The sequence below is a fragment of the Lates calcarifer genome, linkage group LG9, assembly GCF_001640805.2.
Source record: "Lates calcarifer isolate ASB-BC8 linkage group LG9, TLL_Latcal_v3, whole genome shotgun sequence".
NCBI classification, from domain to species: domain Eukaryota; kingdom Metazoa; phylum Chordata; class Actinopteri; family Centropomidae; genus Lates; species Lates calcarifer.
In genome coordinates, this window is record NC_066841.1 from 16653564 (window position 1) to 16665783 (window position 12220).

At 41.6% G+C, this 12220-nt stretch overlaps 1 protein-coding gene across 1 annotated transcript in view; it reads right to left on the reverse strand.

The window, feature by feature from the left end:
• col5a1 (procollagen, type V, alpha 1) overlaps nucleotides 1-12220 on the reverse strand; it is a 74660-nt gene that overhangs the window by 13997 nt on the left and 48443 nt on the right. Inside the window, 23 exon segments of the mRNA XM_051072972.1 lie at nucleotides 501-608; nucleotides 744-797; nucleotides 890-997; nucleotides 1119-1172; nucleotides 1284-1337; nucleotides 2651-2758; nucleotides 2864-2971; nucleotides 3280-3333; nucleotides 3861-3950; nucleotides 4136-4243; nucleotides 4954-5007; nucleotides 5095-5148; nucleotides 5259-5312; nucleotides 5405-5449; nucleotides 5537-5590; nucleotides 5782-5826; nucleotides 6594-6647; nucleotides 7050-7103; nucleotides 8120-8227; nucleotides 10019-10072; nucleotides 10478-10522; nucleotides 11376-11429; nucleotides 11639-11683. Of these exon segments, the coding sequence (XP_050928929.1) occupies nucleotides 501-608; nucleotides 744-797; nucleotides 890-997; nucleotides 1119-1172; nucleotides 1284-1337; nucleotides 2651-2758; nucleotides 2864-2971; nucleotides 3280-3333; nucleotides 3861-3950; nucleotides 4136-4243; nucleotides 4954-5007; nucleotides 5095-5148; nucleotides 5259-5312; nucleotides 5405-5449; nucleotides 5537-5590; nucleotides 5782-5826; nucleotides 6594-6647; nucleotides 7050-7103; nucleotides 8120-8227; nucleotides 10019-10072; nucleotides 10478-10522; nucleotides 11376-11429; nucleotides 11639-11683 (1566 nt within the window).

Here is a 12220-nt window from a genome sequence, read left to right on the forward strand (position 1 = left end):
TTTCACAGGGGCAGTTGTTGTACCTTTGTGAAATAATGTTCCAGGAGACAATGAAGTTACCATTTCTGCATGTAATTATGCACACAAAATTGTTTTGGTAGACAGTATCTATGTTGTTACACTGGATACTTTTATTTTTGCGGTGTGTCTAAATATCTGTTTACTATAGTGATTAAAATTCACAATTTAGTTAATTGCCTACAAGATAGATACAATTACTATCAAATAAAAAAGGAAGTACAATGCAACAAAACTGAATGGAGTTTATGTGACATTAGAGATATCTGTGTTTATACACAGACAAGAGAGGTGGCAGGTGTAAATTAAAAAAGATGCAATTTAATGCCTAAAAAGTGCCATCAAAACAGATCTGCTACCTGATACACCTCACACAAAAACGTTCACTGCACCACTCCACCCTCTGCTGCATGTGCTGGCTCATCCATGGTGACAAGTCACACAAAGAGTGATCAAAGTCCACAGCCAAAACAGAGGTTTACCTTTTCTCCGACAGCGCCAGGGTTTCCGATACCACCAGGAGGTCCCTGAGGGCCGTCAGCTCCTGGGGGTCCTGAGGGGCCTCTGGGACCAGGGGGACCAGGTGGACCCTACCAGAAGAGAAGAGCCAGTTTAATTTAGAAATACATTTCAACTGCATATTGCTTGTAATGTAATGTATTGAATGGTAAGACAGTCACAGAGAATGTGTGTAAACTTATGTTAATTCTCCATGAGGCTCTTACCATCTGACCAACGTCTCCAGTTTCACCTTTCTCGCCAGGTGGACCAGGCAAGCCCTGAGGAGTGTACAGAGGATTTAGTCATTTAATCTCAGTGCTTCTTAATGATAACGTTTGACCACAGTTTGCATTTTTCACGTTTTCCACACCTGCAGCCCGACTGGGCCTGGAGGTCCTGGGAATCCTCTTGCTCCTTCATCTCCCTTCTGGCCGAACAGACCCTGCTGACCTCTGGGACCAGGTTCACCATCTGCGCCCTGCACAGCACGATAGATAAAGGCAGTCACAATCACAAGATACATACAGACACTGGTGGCACAAATACAGTAAATGAAGCGCTGAATGATCTGTACACACAACCACAAGCTGGACACTTACAGCAGGACCAGGTGCTCCAACGGGTCCTTGAGGGCCAGTAGGACCAGGTGGACCCTGCAGAGGAGGAGGAACACATTAAAATAACAGTCACTATTCAGAATGCATGTATTCACAAGAAAATGTTAATCATATTTTCTTTGGGGCTGTAAATGAAGAGCAACGTACATGTTCTCCTTTGTCGCCCTTGCTTCCCTTCTGGCCTGGCTCTCCAATTTCTCCCTGAGGAATGAAATGATCACAGTGTGAAACAAAGACAGATAAACCTCTCAAGTCAAAGTAATACAGAAGTGAGAGGGAAATAAAATATGACAGTGAATAATGGTAAATTATTATCAAACACTCCTGAACACAAGATGATATGAAAGCGCAATAAAACTCACACTCAACTGTATCCTGCCTTTTGAAAAGACATTTCTTCAGAGATCTGTCTATGGATATTTCAATTGCATCACTCTTTTCCTGACAAATATAGCTCACATCTGAAGGGGGCTTATTGTGCTGGTTGAGTCATTGGTGCTACTAGCAGCCAAAACAGAATAGATAATTAGTCCCATCTCAACCTGTTTGCACCAGAATTCCCTGAATGAAGAACCTTGCGCCATTCTTTCAAAGCCTCCGCATGCTGTGGGTGTTTGCAGAAATAATGCTAATAACTGCCAAAGCCAAAGGCATTTACTTTTGGGCTTGAGTCAGACCATACTCTTTGTGAGGCAGCATTAGTCTCTTAAATAAAGGCCTCAGAGTTGTCCATTCCCCGTGGACAGGAGTTCTAATGAGAAAGTGTCTGAATGTGTGTAAACATTAGCTTGCGAGATCCTTTTTATCTTTGTTGTAAATACCCTCTGTATTCTCTGTGTCCGTCTGCACCGCAGGGACCGTTGTAAGGCCAGTTAAGAACTGAGGCATTCTTCAAAGGATAAGAGATTATCCTCTGAGTATCTCCGTAGCTGATCTTCCTGCAAATGTTTTTAGAGGGTATGAGGAGTTATTCTTGCTTCTGAATACTAAAGGGTCACTTTCACACGTTCTGTCACTGCCACAAAATTCCTCCCTCTCCTCTGTCTGTTTGTACAGAGGAGTACAAAGCGGCAACAAGGCAGGTTCGCGTTCTAAAGATCTAGTAATCGATGCAAACTCTGTCAGACAAATTCCCCTTAGAGCGTTTAAGGTCACAGGGAAAGAGACGAGGATATCTGGCTCAGATCTAAACTGTAAAGTTTAGTGTCTTTGTAAAGTGGGTGTGTCTGTACTATGTATTAGTGTGTGTGGTCCAAGTATTACTCCTGTTGTGGGGACCTATCTGTTTACAGAATAACATTACGGAGACTTGTTTTCCTTATGGGGACAAAAAGCAAGTCCCCAAAATGTAAATCATAAAATTTCAAGGTGAAGATGTGTTTTAAGGTTAGTATAAGGGTGAGGCAAGCAGTCATTATGGTTAAGGTTCGAGTAAGTCTATAGGAAATTAATGTAAGTCAATGTAATGTCCTCTGAAGTCATGGGGATGCCACAAACCAGGAGAAGCAACTCACCTTGTCTCCATCCTCTCCAGGTGGTCCAGGAGGTCCTCCAGGTCCTGGCAGACCCACAGGTCCCTGAATACCATCTCTTCCAGCTGGGCCTTGAGGTCCTTTCTCTCCCTACAATAATGTATTTTGTCATAGTAGAACACCATGTTATCAGCCATGCTAAATTTATGCTATTTTTTGTATGTCACAGTAAATTCAATAATGTGACGTTCTTACCGGTCCACCTTTCTCTCCAGCAGGGCCTGGAGGTCCCTGGGGTCCAGGACGTCCAGGAAGACCGGTAGGTCCGGCTGGGCCAGCAGGACCACGCTCGCCAGGAGAACCCTACAGTACCACCGCACAGCAATATTATCAGGTATCAGAATGACTGAGCAAAAATATCAAAGACATCAAAGTTTTTGCACTGAAGCAAAATCATAATATCAGGCACATCTACTCTACCAAATAGGTCAGACCTTTCTTATGTAAGTAGCAAACTGCATATCATTATATAAGAGCCTGGAACAAGTGAGGGTGGGAACTTTACAAAGAAGACAATTTCCCAGAGATGGAGAGAGAATGTGGAAGGTGAGAGCAAGAATGAGAGAATGAGAATGACAAACTGAGGATGTGATGCAGTAAATTGTACTCACAGCAGGGCCAGGTGGGCCATGAGGACCTTCATTCCCTTTCAGGCCATGAGCCCCCTGCAGAACAAAATAAAACGAAGGCTTCAGAAAACAAACACATCTGTTGGAGAAGCACACATCCTGCCTTACACTGGACTCCCTATCTTCAAACAGGCTCAGCGTGAGATGGAAAACCTTCTATAGTCCCCAAAGTGAAGGCCGAGAGCAGACGGTAAGAACAGTTATTTACCAGAACTGCTGCAAACATCCGTCACATTACAAAGGAACAGGTGTATCGCATAACTTCTGCATCCCTGAAGTTAAATGAACAGCTGTTTCTGCCAACAAATAAATGTGGATTGCATAACAACCCGGACATGACTTTGTCAAGTTACAATAAAAAATTTAAAAAATAAACAGCCTGGAGCACGCTGTTCCTCTACTGAAGCCCACTCAGGGATCTAATATCATGTCTGATTCTTGAGGTTCACCACAGTCTTACAGCAATTTAATAGCCCAGAACTATTATGCAATAACCAAGCTGTGAAAAATTTTACATTTGTGAGAAACTATTGTACTCAATCGGAGCAGAAGAGAATACTAACCACAGGGCCAGGAAGACCTCTCTCTCCGGGGAAACCTCTTTGCCCAGGAGGGCCGTCCTTACCTGCTGGGCCAGCAGGGCCGGGGTCACCCTGTTGGTCAGAGCACAAAGACATTAATTCTATAAATCCAAAGTTAGGGACTCTGTGGTCGTACGTTAAATCATCCTATGAAACAAAAACTCTGGATTGGAAACAAATGTGCTATTACAGGTATGTATTATACTGATAGGGGGCTAAAAAAAAATTAAGTTATTAAACAGAGCCTCAGGCTTCACCTTGGCTCCTTCTTTCCCTGCAGCACCAGGTAGACCCTGCTCACCAGGTGGACCTGGGGGTCCAGGGTGGCCCCGATCTCCCATTGGTCCAGTCTCACCTGTTGGTCCCTACAATTGAAAAAAACAAAAGAAATTCAAAACAAAACAAAAATAAAATCATGGACACTACAGTATAAAACCCAGTTGCAGAGGAGGTGTGAAGAAGAGAAACTACAGTGAGAGGATGGCACAAGGAACACTGTGAGCAGAATCAGCAATTCAAATATTAAAAAGATGTTACAATTTCTCCAGCTATTACAAAACATGGTGTGGAGAAGCTGAGCATTTGCTGTGTGGGAGGCCTACTAGTCATTAAGGCCACATACAGCTCCGCTATCATCAATGTTCTCAGCTGGCATTAGCCGAGCGGCTGGGAGGGAAAGTCTGTTAAACATTTATGCATAATGGATGAAGAGCCCATTGCTAATATGAAATGAGTGTAAACAACACTTAACTCATGGCTTGTGAGATATATGTAGGTATGAGGGTAGATGTCTTTTTTTGTCAGACAAACAAAATGCTGAGAATATGTAATGTAACTTTGATAGTCCACATCTTAATGGTAGTCTACAGATTCCCTCTGGGCAGTCCTTCTACAATACAGACTATAACTTTTACACTAAAATTAATACAAATGCATATTTGTTATCGTTTACTACTATATGGAGATTTGTGTTTACATAACAGAGCCTGTACAACCAAGCCTATACAATGGTCAAGTGAAACCAGCAGTGATAATACATGTAAGGGAGGAACAAAATGTTGTTACTGTCACTCACCTGAGGTCCAACCACACCTGGAGGACCAGGAGGGCCAGTTTTGCCTTGGAATCCCTGTTTATTACAAAGAAATAAAAATAGTCAACAGCGAATTTGGTAGAACACAGATGAAGAGCTGAATAATCAGAGCTGTTTACTCACAGTCTCTCCTCTCTGTCCAGGATGTCCAGGCAGTCCATCTTTCCCTGCAGGTCCCTGAAAAATACACAAACCCATGAATATGCAGTTCAGTGCAAACAGAATGACAAAAGACAGAGGGGGTTTATACAGAGCCCCACGTGTGTGGTGTACGAGTTTGGACTTACAGGAGGACCCTTTGGTCCTGGGAAACCTGTTGGTCCCTGAGGCCCTGGCAGACCCTAAAACAAACAACAAATCACTGGTCATCTATCAGTTATCTCTTATGGAAACCGATACATGTTATCAGAATAAAATGTATGATGGTACATACCCTCTCACCAGGAGGTCCCGGTGGGCCGTCATTTCCTGAGTTACCCTGAAGAGAGAATAAAAGGAATTACATGGTGGGCTCAGATAACAACATATGCAGTATAATAACCAGCAGTGAATATATTTTATGCACCTTTGGTCCAGCTTTTCCTGTTGGTCCTCTTGGCCCTCTCTCTCCTCGAGGCCCCTTAGGAAAAGACAATGTGGTTAAAACCAAAGAAAGGATCCTAAGACGTTATTTGTTACCTGAAAATGTTGAGCTTAATTATTGCCTCAGTTTGAATTCCCCTCAAGCATGCCCAGGTTGAACCTCCACTTTCACTCAGGTGCCAAGATCACCATCTGTATATAAACATGGGTCTGCTGAATAAGACTAACCGTTGGTCCTCTCTGTCCGCGTGGGCCAGGCTTTCCTGCTGTTCCCTGTGGACACGAAGAACACACACAGTGATCAAAGGAGTGGCACTCACATCATTAAGAGGTTGCATCCTGTTGAAGAATGGATCTAATGCCAGCAGACAGTAGCATTTGGAAGCAGATTTCAACAATCCTGGGCCATTTAGGAATTTACCTTTTTCAAAATTACCATCAATATTAATAATCTCTTACATTACATTCATTTCTGGCTCCAAATTAGGACAGTTTAATAGACAATAAAGCACAATTTAATGACTTTACAGAAATATTGCAATTATAGCAGCTGCATGCAACTTTAATGAGAAAAACAATTACATCTTTTGTGTAGCTTTAAAGTTTCAAACAAGCCCTGTGATACTATGTTAATGGCACTATTATCCCATTCTGTCTGGCGGCTTGGTCTCATAAACTTCACAAATGTTTTGTGAAGATGAAAAGCATTGTGTGCCTTGCTCCACTCGTGGTGACAAACCATTACTCTTGCAGGCCAAGCTAATGGGCCATCCCTTAAACAAAGAAAATGAAACATTGCTCAAGTACCACAATGTGATAAACAATTCTTTTGGTGGTTTGAAATGAGTTGTGTAAGTGGTAATGAAGAAGTAATGCAATTGTCTTTCTGTCCTTGGTAAAAATCTTTATTTCAGAGCCATGCAACTTCCTCTAGGTTGATAAATCTGGAGCTCGGACAGGAGCCTGTCTCCATCCTTACGCCTGTATTGATCCAAGCCTTGTAGGAATGAGAAGAATAATAAGAAGTCTATCTGACATACCCGAGTTCCTTTCTCTCCGTTGGCGCCAGGGAAACCTTGGAAACCCTGAGATCCCTGTGTGCAAGAGAGAAAGTAATTAATCATTTGAGAGACAACCCTTAAGTATTATATCCCTTGTTTATTCCCTGAGATACCTGCAGTTTATTAAATGCAACAGGAGCGTTTCATTGTTGTCCTATCAGGAGTCTAGCGCTGACACCAAAAGGCATATTTAAATTCCCTGCTCTTTGATCAGGGAGCTTCAAGCATGTCCAGTTGTCAGACTGCAGTTTTGCCTCCAAGAGGCTAAAGGATGAACCATCGCAAAGCAGCTGTCACATGCGTGTGTATGTATTTTCTAATTCTCTTTCAAATGTACACAGAAACATGCATGCGTGTGGTGACATTCTGGCCAAATTGGGTCCCTTATCTGATTTTCAGTGAACTGAAATTGTTAAGTAATATGTGCACAGTTACCTTTGGTCCTTGTCTTCCTGGATATCCTGGCAACCCGGGAACTCCAAGTTTACCCTGTAAATGAGAAAAGCCAAATTTGTTTTTAGATTTATTTGAAATGCTACTCCAGCAATTAATAATTGCATCTCCATAAAGTTGGGGTACTCATATGATACACATTAAAAAAAACACTCAATGGTCAAAATTGATTCAGCAAAGACAGATATTCTGACTTTTAGTCTCATTTATTCTCCTGAATGCCAACTTCTTTCAAACCATAAAACTCCAAGTGTGTAACACAAAACAGGGTTATTTTTCCAACTTTACTAAACAAACTTCAGATCCAGGAAACTTTATTGACTAAGATACTGATGAGTAAATTGAACTTCAACTGGATAGTGGTTTTGATGAAAACTTTAAATATATGACACACTAACATTAATGTCAGTTTGTAGATGAAATATCTAGTATTTTAGGGTTATCAGTAATGAAAACAAAAACCATCCAATTTTAGAAAGTAGAAACTCTAGACAATGTTGAGTCTGTTGTGTAGACTGTCATTAAATATGAAAATGACTGATGAAAATGAGGATAACCAATTCATGCACCGTGGTTACTATGGAAAATAACCACAGTTTTTGCACCAACCTTTTGTGCTTGATGGATGATGACTTGCCAAATCAGATGTGAAACAAGTTTGTTAGCACAGTCTTAAAGACATTTTAACCTTTAGCGAAAGATCATTAAGAGGCTGCATTATCTAGTGGAATTAATTTACTACTTCTTTTTTTTTTAACCACAACAGCTTGCCCAGTTTTCAATTTAAAAATTAAGAATGTTAAGAACCGAATCCATATTATTCTCCCAGTTGGTTCAAGAGAAGCAGCAGTGAAAAATCGGTGGCTGCTCAGAGCAGTCTGATCGAAAAAACAATTTTCCTTGTTAAGCCCTGCTGAGCCATCATCCTAGATCAAACACAACTGATGATACAAAATAACAATTTGGATTTTTATTCTGTTTTATCAGTCAGTGTAAAATTTAGGCTATGGGATGCCATAGCTGTTGGAGCCAATCTGGCAAAAGGAGCTTACCTTCTCACCAGATGGGCCAAGAGGACCAGCATCTCCTGGGAGACCTGAGCGACCCTTTGGCCCCTCTGGACCATCTTCTCCTCTTGGTCCTGCTGGTCCGAGCTCTCCCTGAACACAAGAAGCACAAGCCGTAAATATCACATGCCTAACACTTAATCTACTGGACCCACTGTTAATGTTGGGTCCTAACAGATTTATCCTTTATCATTGAATATACCAACTGGAAGTCTATTTTTTACAACCACATTGAGAATTAACAAACACGTTGAATGTATTCTCCAGAACACATTAGATTTTTAACACATTAAAACCTGAGTTGTTTACACTGATGTTTGCTTGAGTTAGCATTGTCTGTCTTCCCTGCCTTTTGTTAGTGCGTTGCAATGTTTCTCGGCCGACTACTGCCACCAACTGTCAATTAGTGGAACAGTGTTAAAAATAGCACTGCGCATGTGTGTTACTGCCCTCTAAAGGTGGCAAGAATGTCTTACTGTGTTTTGCACATGCTCCTGGTGCTTTGATCACAACATTGCTTCATAGTGCCACCAGTGGTCAGAATCCCAGAAGGGAAGTTACAACACTTTTGTTTATTTCATCAGATGTTTATATATGGGGTATTGTCATGTCCTCACTTGACATTAAAAAAGAAATGATACACAGTGTATTAGAGAATTCCTTTACAACAACACAGTCCTATTCAGATTGCATCACATGAGGAACTAGACAACTTCTTGTTTAGCAAACAAATCTGTCCATTCTCAGTAATTCAGGTCACCCTTTTAAAAATGTTCTGAGTGTAAGGTTGCTTAAATAATCAAGTAAGGCTATTTTTCCTTGCCGTCTGCCCCTCAAAGCTGTTAGCAATCCTATTATGGCTTCTCTCTGTAAGTGTGCTCTCCTTCTAACAGGACACACGCTAAATGACAGAGTACAAACTCGCTCTGACAACCAGTCGCTGCTGCAGAGACCCAGTGGTGTGTGAAAGGTATCTAGTTAAAGGCCCGCGCAGAGTCGCACAAGCAAGCGAGTGTGCGCGCACACCCACACTCAAGTACACATAAAACGGCATCAAGCAAACTGTACTTGACTCGCACTTGCAAGCTCATCAAAGAGAACACTTTAAATTGAACACTCACACACACACACTTTTCATAGGCATGCTTAAAAATGAGTCATTTAGATTCTAGTCCATGTGTGTTTCTTCCAGAGCAAGAGGGCCTCCTCAAATCTTTGCTTTCATCTGGATCTGCTACATCTCCAGAGGAATACAGGCTACAGCCCCATGTCTCTCTCTTGGGTTTGAAGGGGTTTAAAGTGCCATTGATTTCTCCTTCCTTTCTGCACTCGGCTATAGACAAGCCTGGTCAGGGATTGGGGGGTTTGATGTTTGAAGTAAGAACTGGTGGAAGTTATGTTTCTCACCGTAAAAAGGTGTTTTTCCTATGACTTGACAGTCTAAATCCCTAATGCACTTAAGAAAAGGAAGCTGTTGCTGGGCAAACCTGTCAAAGTTGTACCTGTCTCATAAAGTTGCTGAGGTTAGGACTGACTGTTGGCAGAGGGGATAGAAAAGGAATTGGAAACTGCTCACGTAAACACATTCGCACACGCACACAAACTAACAGCTGGCAATTGGAACAACACCTTATGTTTGCTCATTACCCACAATTCTACAGGAGTCACGGAGGCATGGGCCACAAGGGGCTAACGTGACAGGAGTGGTTGGTACTTTTACTTAGTTCGAGTTAAGGTCACCCCCAACAAAACGTGGCCCCCAAAACCATTCAGAATGCACAAGTTACAGTTGTGTAACTAGCTTAATTTGTTTGGTGATGCTTCCAGCGCTCAAGACATGATTGACACATACAGTTGAGAAAAATATAAACAAAGAAGCCTTACCCTGTCGCCCTTGATACCCATATCTCCCTTGAAGCCGGGGAAGCCGTCTTCTCCCTAGCAAGACAATAAAGACAGGTGAGGATGTAATGAAGGAGAAAGAATTGGATAATACAGATGTCGAAACCATTTGTGTTGTATTCATACACAGACACACACTCAAAGACAAGCACACACACACCCACATTCACACAGAGATATGGAGTCTTGGCAAGATCCCCTGTTGCCATAGAAACTATTGATTGCTTTTTTTTTTCCCCTTCTGTACCAGTACAATTCAGATGAGTTTTACAGGATTTCATTGAGATTATCATCAACATCAAACATTTCCTGCAAGGCTACCACCACTCTCACCATCCTCACCCATTAATGTTTAGTAATATTCATACAAATAACACAATTCCTCTCTTTCTTTTCTTTTCACACAGTCACTTCCTTAGCTGACAGACAGAGCTCTCTTACCTTTTCACCCTTGTTTCCTTTAAGACCACGAACACCGTCGGCTCCCTATGATGCAAGAACAGACAGAAGTTACAGGCCAGTCTGGTCCATATTAGACAAAGGAGGGGGCTGACACCACCAGTGTGATGGCTGCAGTTTTTTGAAAATAAGGTTGTGAAGTCACAAATGTTATCTGATATGGCTGATTCTCACTGCTTTCTTTTCCAAATGTGCCAATGTGCTATGGAGGGTACGCCCCTGTGATGGATGCATTTAGATGTGTTTTGTCTGCAGTTTAGCAGATTAAATCCTCGCAACCTCCATTCCCATCTAGTCTTATCACCTTCCCAGAGGGAGCAGACACTTCAGACTTCAGCCTTGTAACAGGGGCACTGTTAGCTAGAAGTCAAGCCACTTGTGTGATCCCCTCTCTCAGTGGAGGCTTTAATGATTGGATCAGTCACGCCCTCTTGCCAAGAATTACTTGATGGGATTTCTTTTGTCATGGTTTTATCTGCTACTAATGACATCAACAAGAGAAGTGCTGTGCGCCTTGAGCCATTATCAGCCCATGTGACTAACCTCAGCACCACCTTCTGGGAGATAAATGATGTAAAATCAGAAAAGTTGGCTTTCCTGTCTTAATCTTTGCATTGCTAAGTTAGTTTTATGTCTTTGTAACATAAGCAGAGGCCACTGAAACAATAAATACAGAAATTAATTTGGAAAGAATGTGGGACTTTTAATTTGTTAAACAACAACTTTTGCAAAATCATTCTTGGTTGGTTGGACAAACCTTGGAAATAATAATACAGCTTTTTTCTGGGGATCTTTAATAAGATGGTGGGAAACTATTAGCCTAAAACTGGTAGATAATAATATTACAGATTAATTTTTTATTGGATGATGATTAACTCACCTTCACACCTCGGGGCCCAGGATAGCCAATGGGTCCTTGAGGGCCAGCAGGGCCCTGATGGGGAGAAAGATGTTTGGTGAGAGCTTGTAACACACACACACAACAACAGTACACACAGTGTGAGTGTTATCTACAGTACATTAATTCAAAAATGTTTTATGCAAATGTGTCTGAACTAGGACAAAGGGAGGGAAAAGAAACTTAGAAAAGCATAAAGAAATTAAGAAAAAAGTCAGAGAAATTAGGAGAGAAATAAAACTTACCATGTGTCCTTTCTCTCCAGAAGGCCCCTCCTTTCCAGGGTGACCCTGTGAATTATTAAGAGAAATATTATTGCATCTCATTTCAGGATAATTACCACCATAAATACCACAACACCCCCTATAACTGAAGGATTAGGTTGTAAAACTACTTGAGGACGTATCAAACTGGAAAATTTGAATCAGAACATTTAGAGTTCAATCTCATCTGGGATTTTTATCCTTAATGCACAGTATTATAGAGGCACTACCAGCTATTAATGGGCTTTAAAAGCCAAGGCTGCTGTTTTGGGACTTCACAATACATTGCACACATTATTGTACATACATGCACGCACACACACACACACACACACACAAGAAGACACAAAAAACACACATCTAATACACACGGATGTCCGGTGCAAAAAAAAAAAAAAAGCGGGAAATTGATTGCATTCTCATGAGACAAAGAAGCTGTTCAAAGCCTCTGATGGGTTTTTAGTGATGTGAAAGAGGAAGGAGAAGGAAGCAGATACTAGAGAGGACTGAAATGAGGGACAGAGAGATTGAGAAAGAGAATATTGCAGCTAATGGAAGATGCAG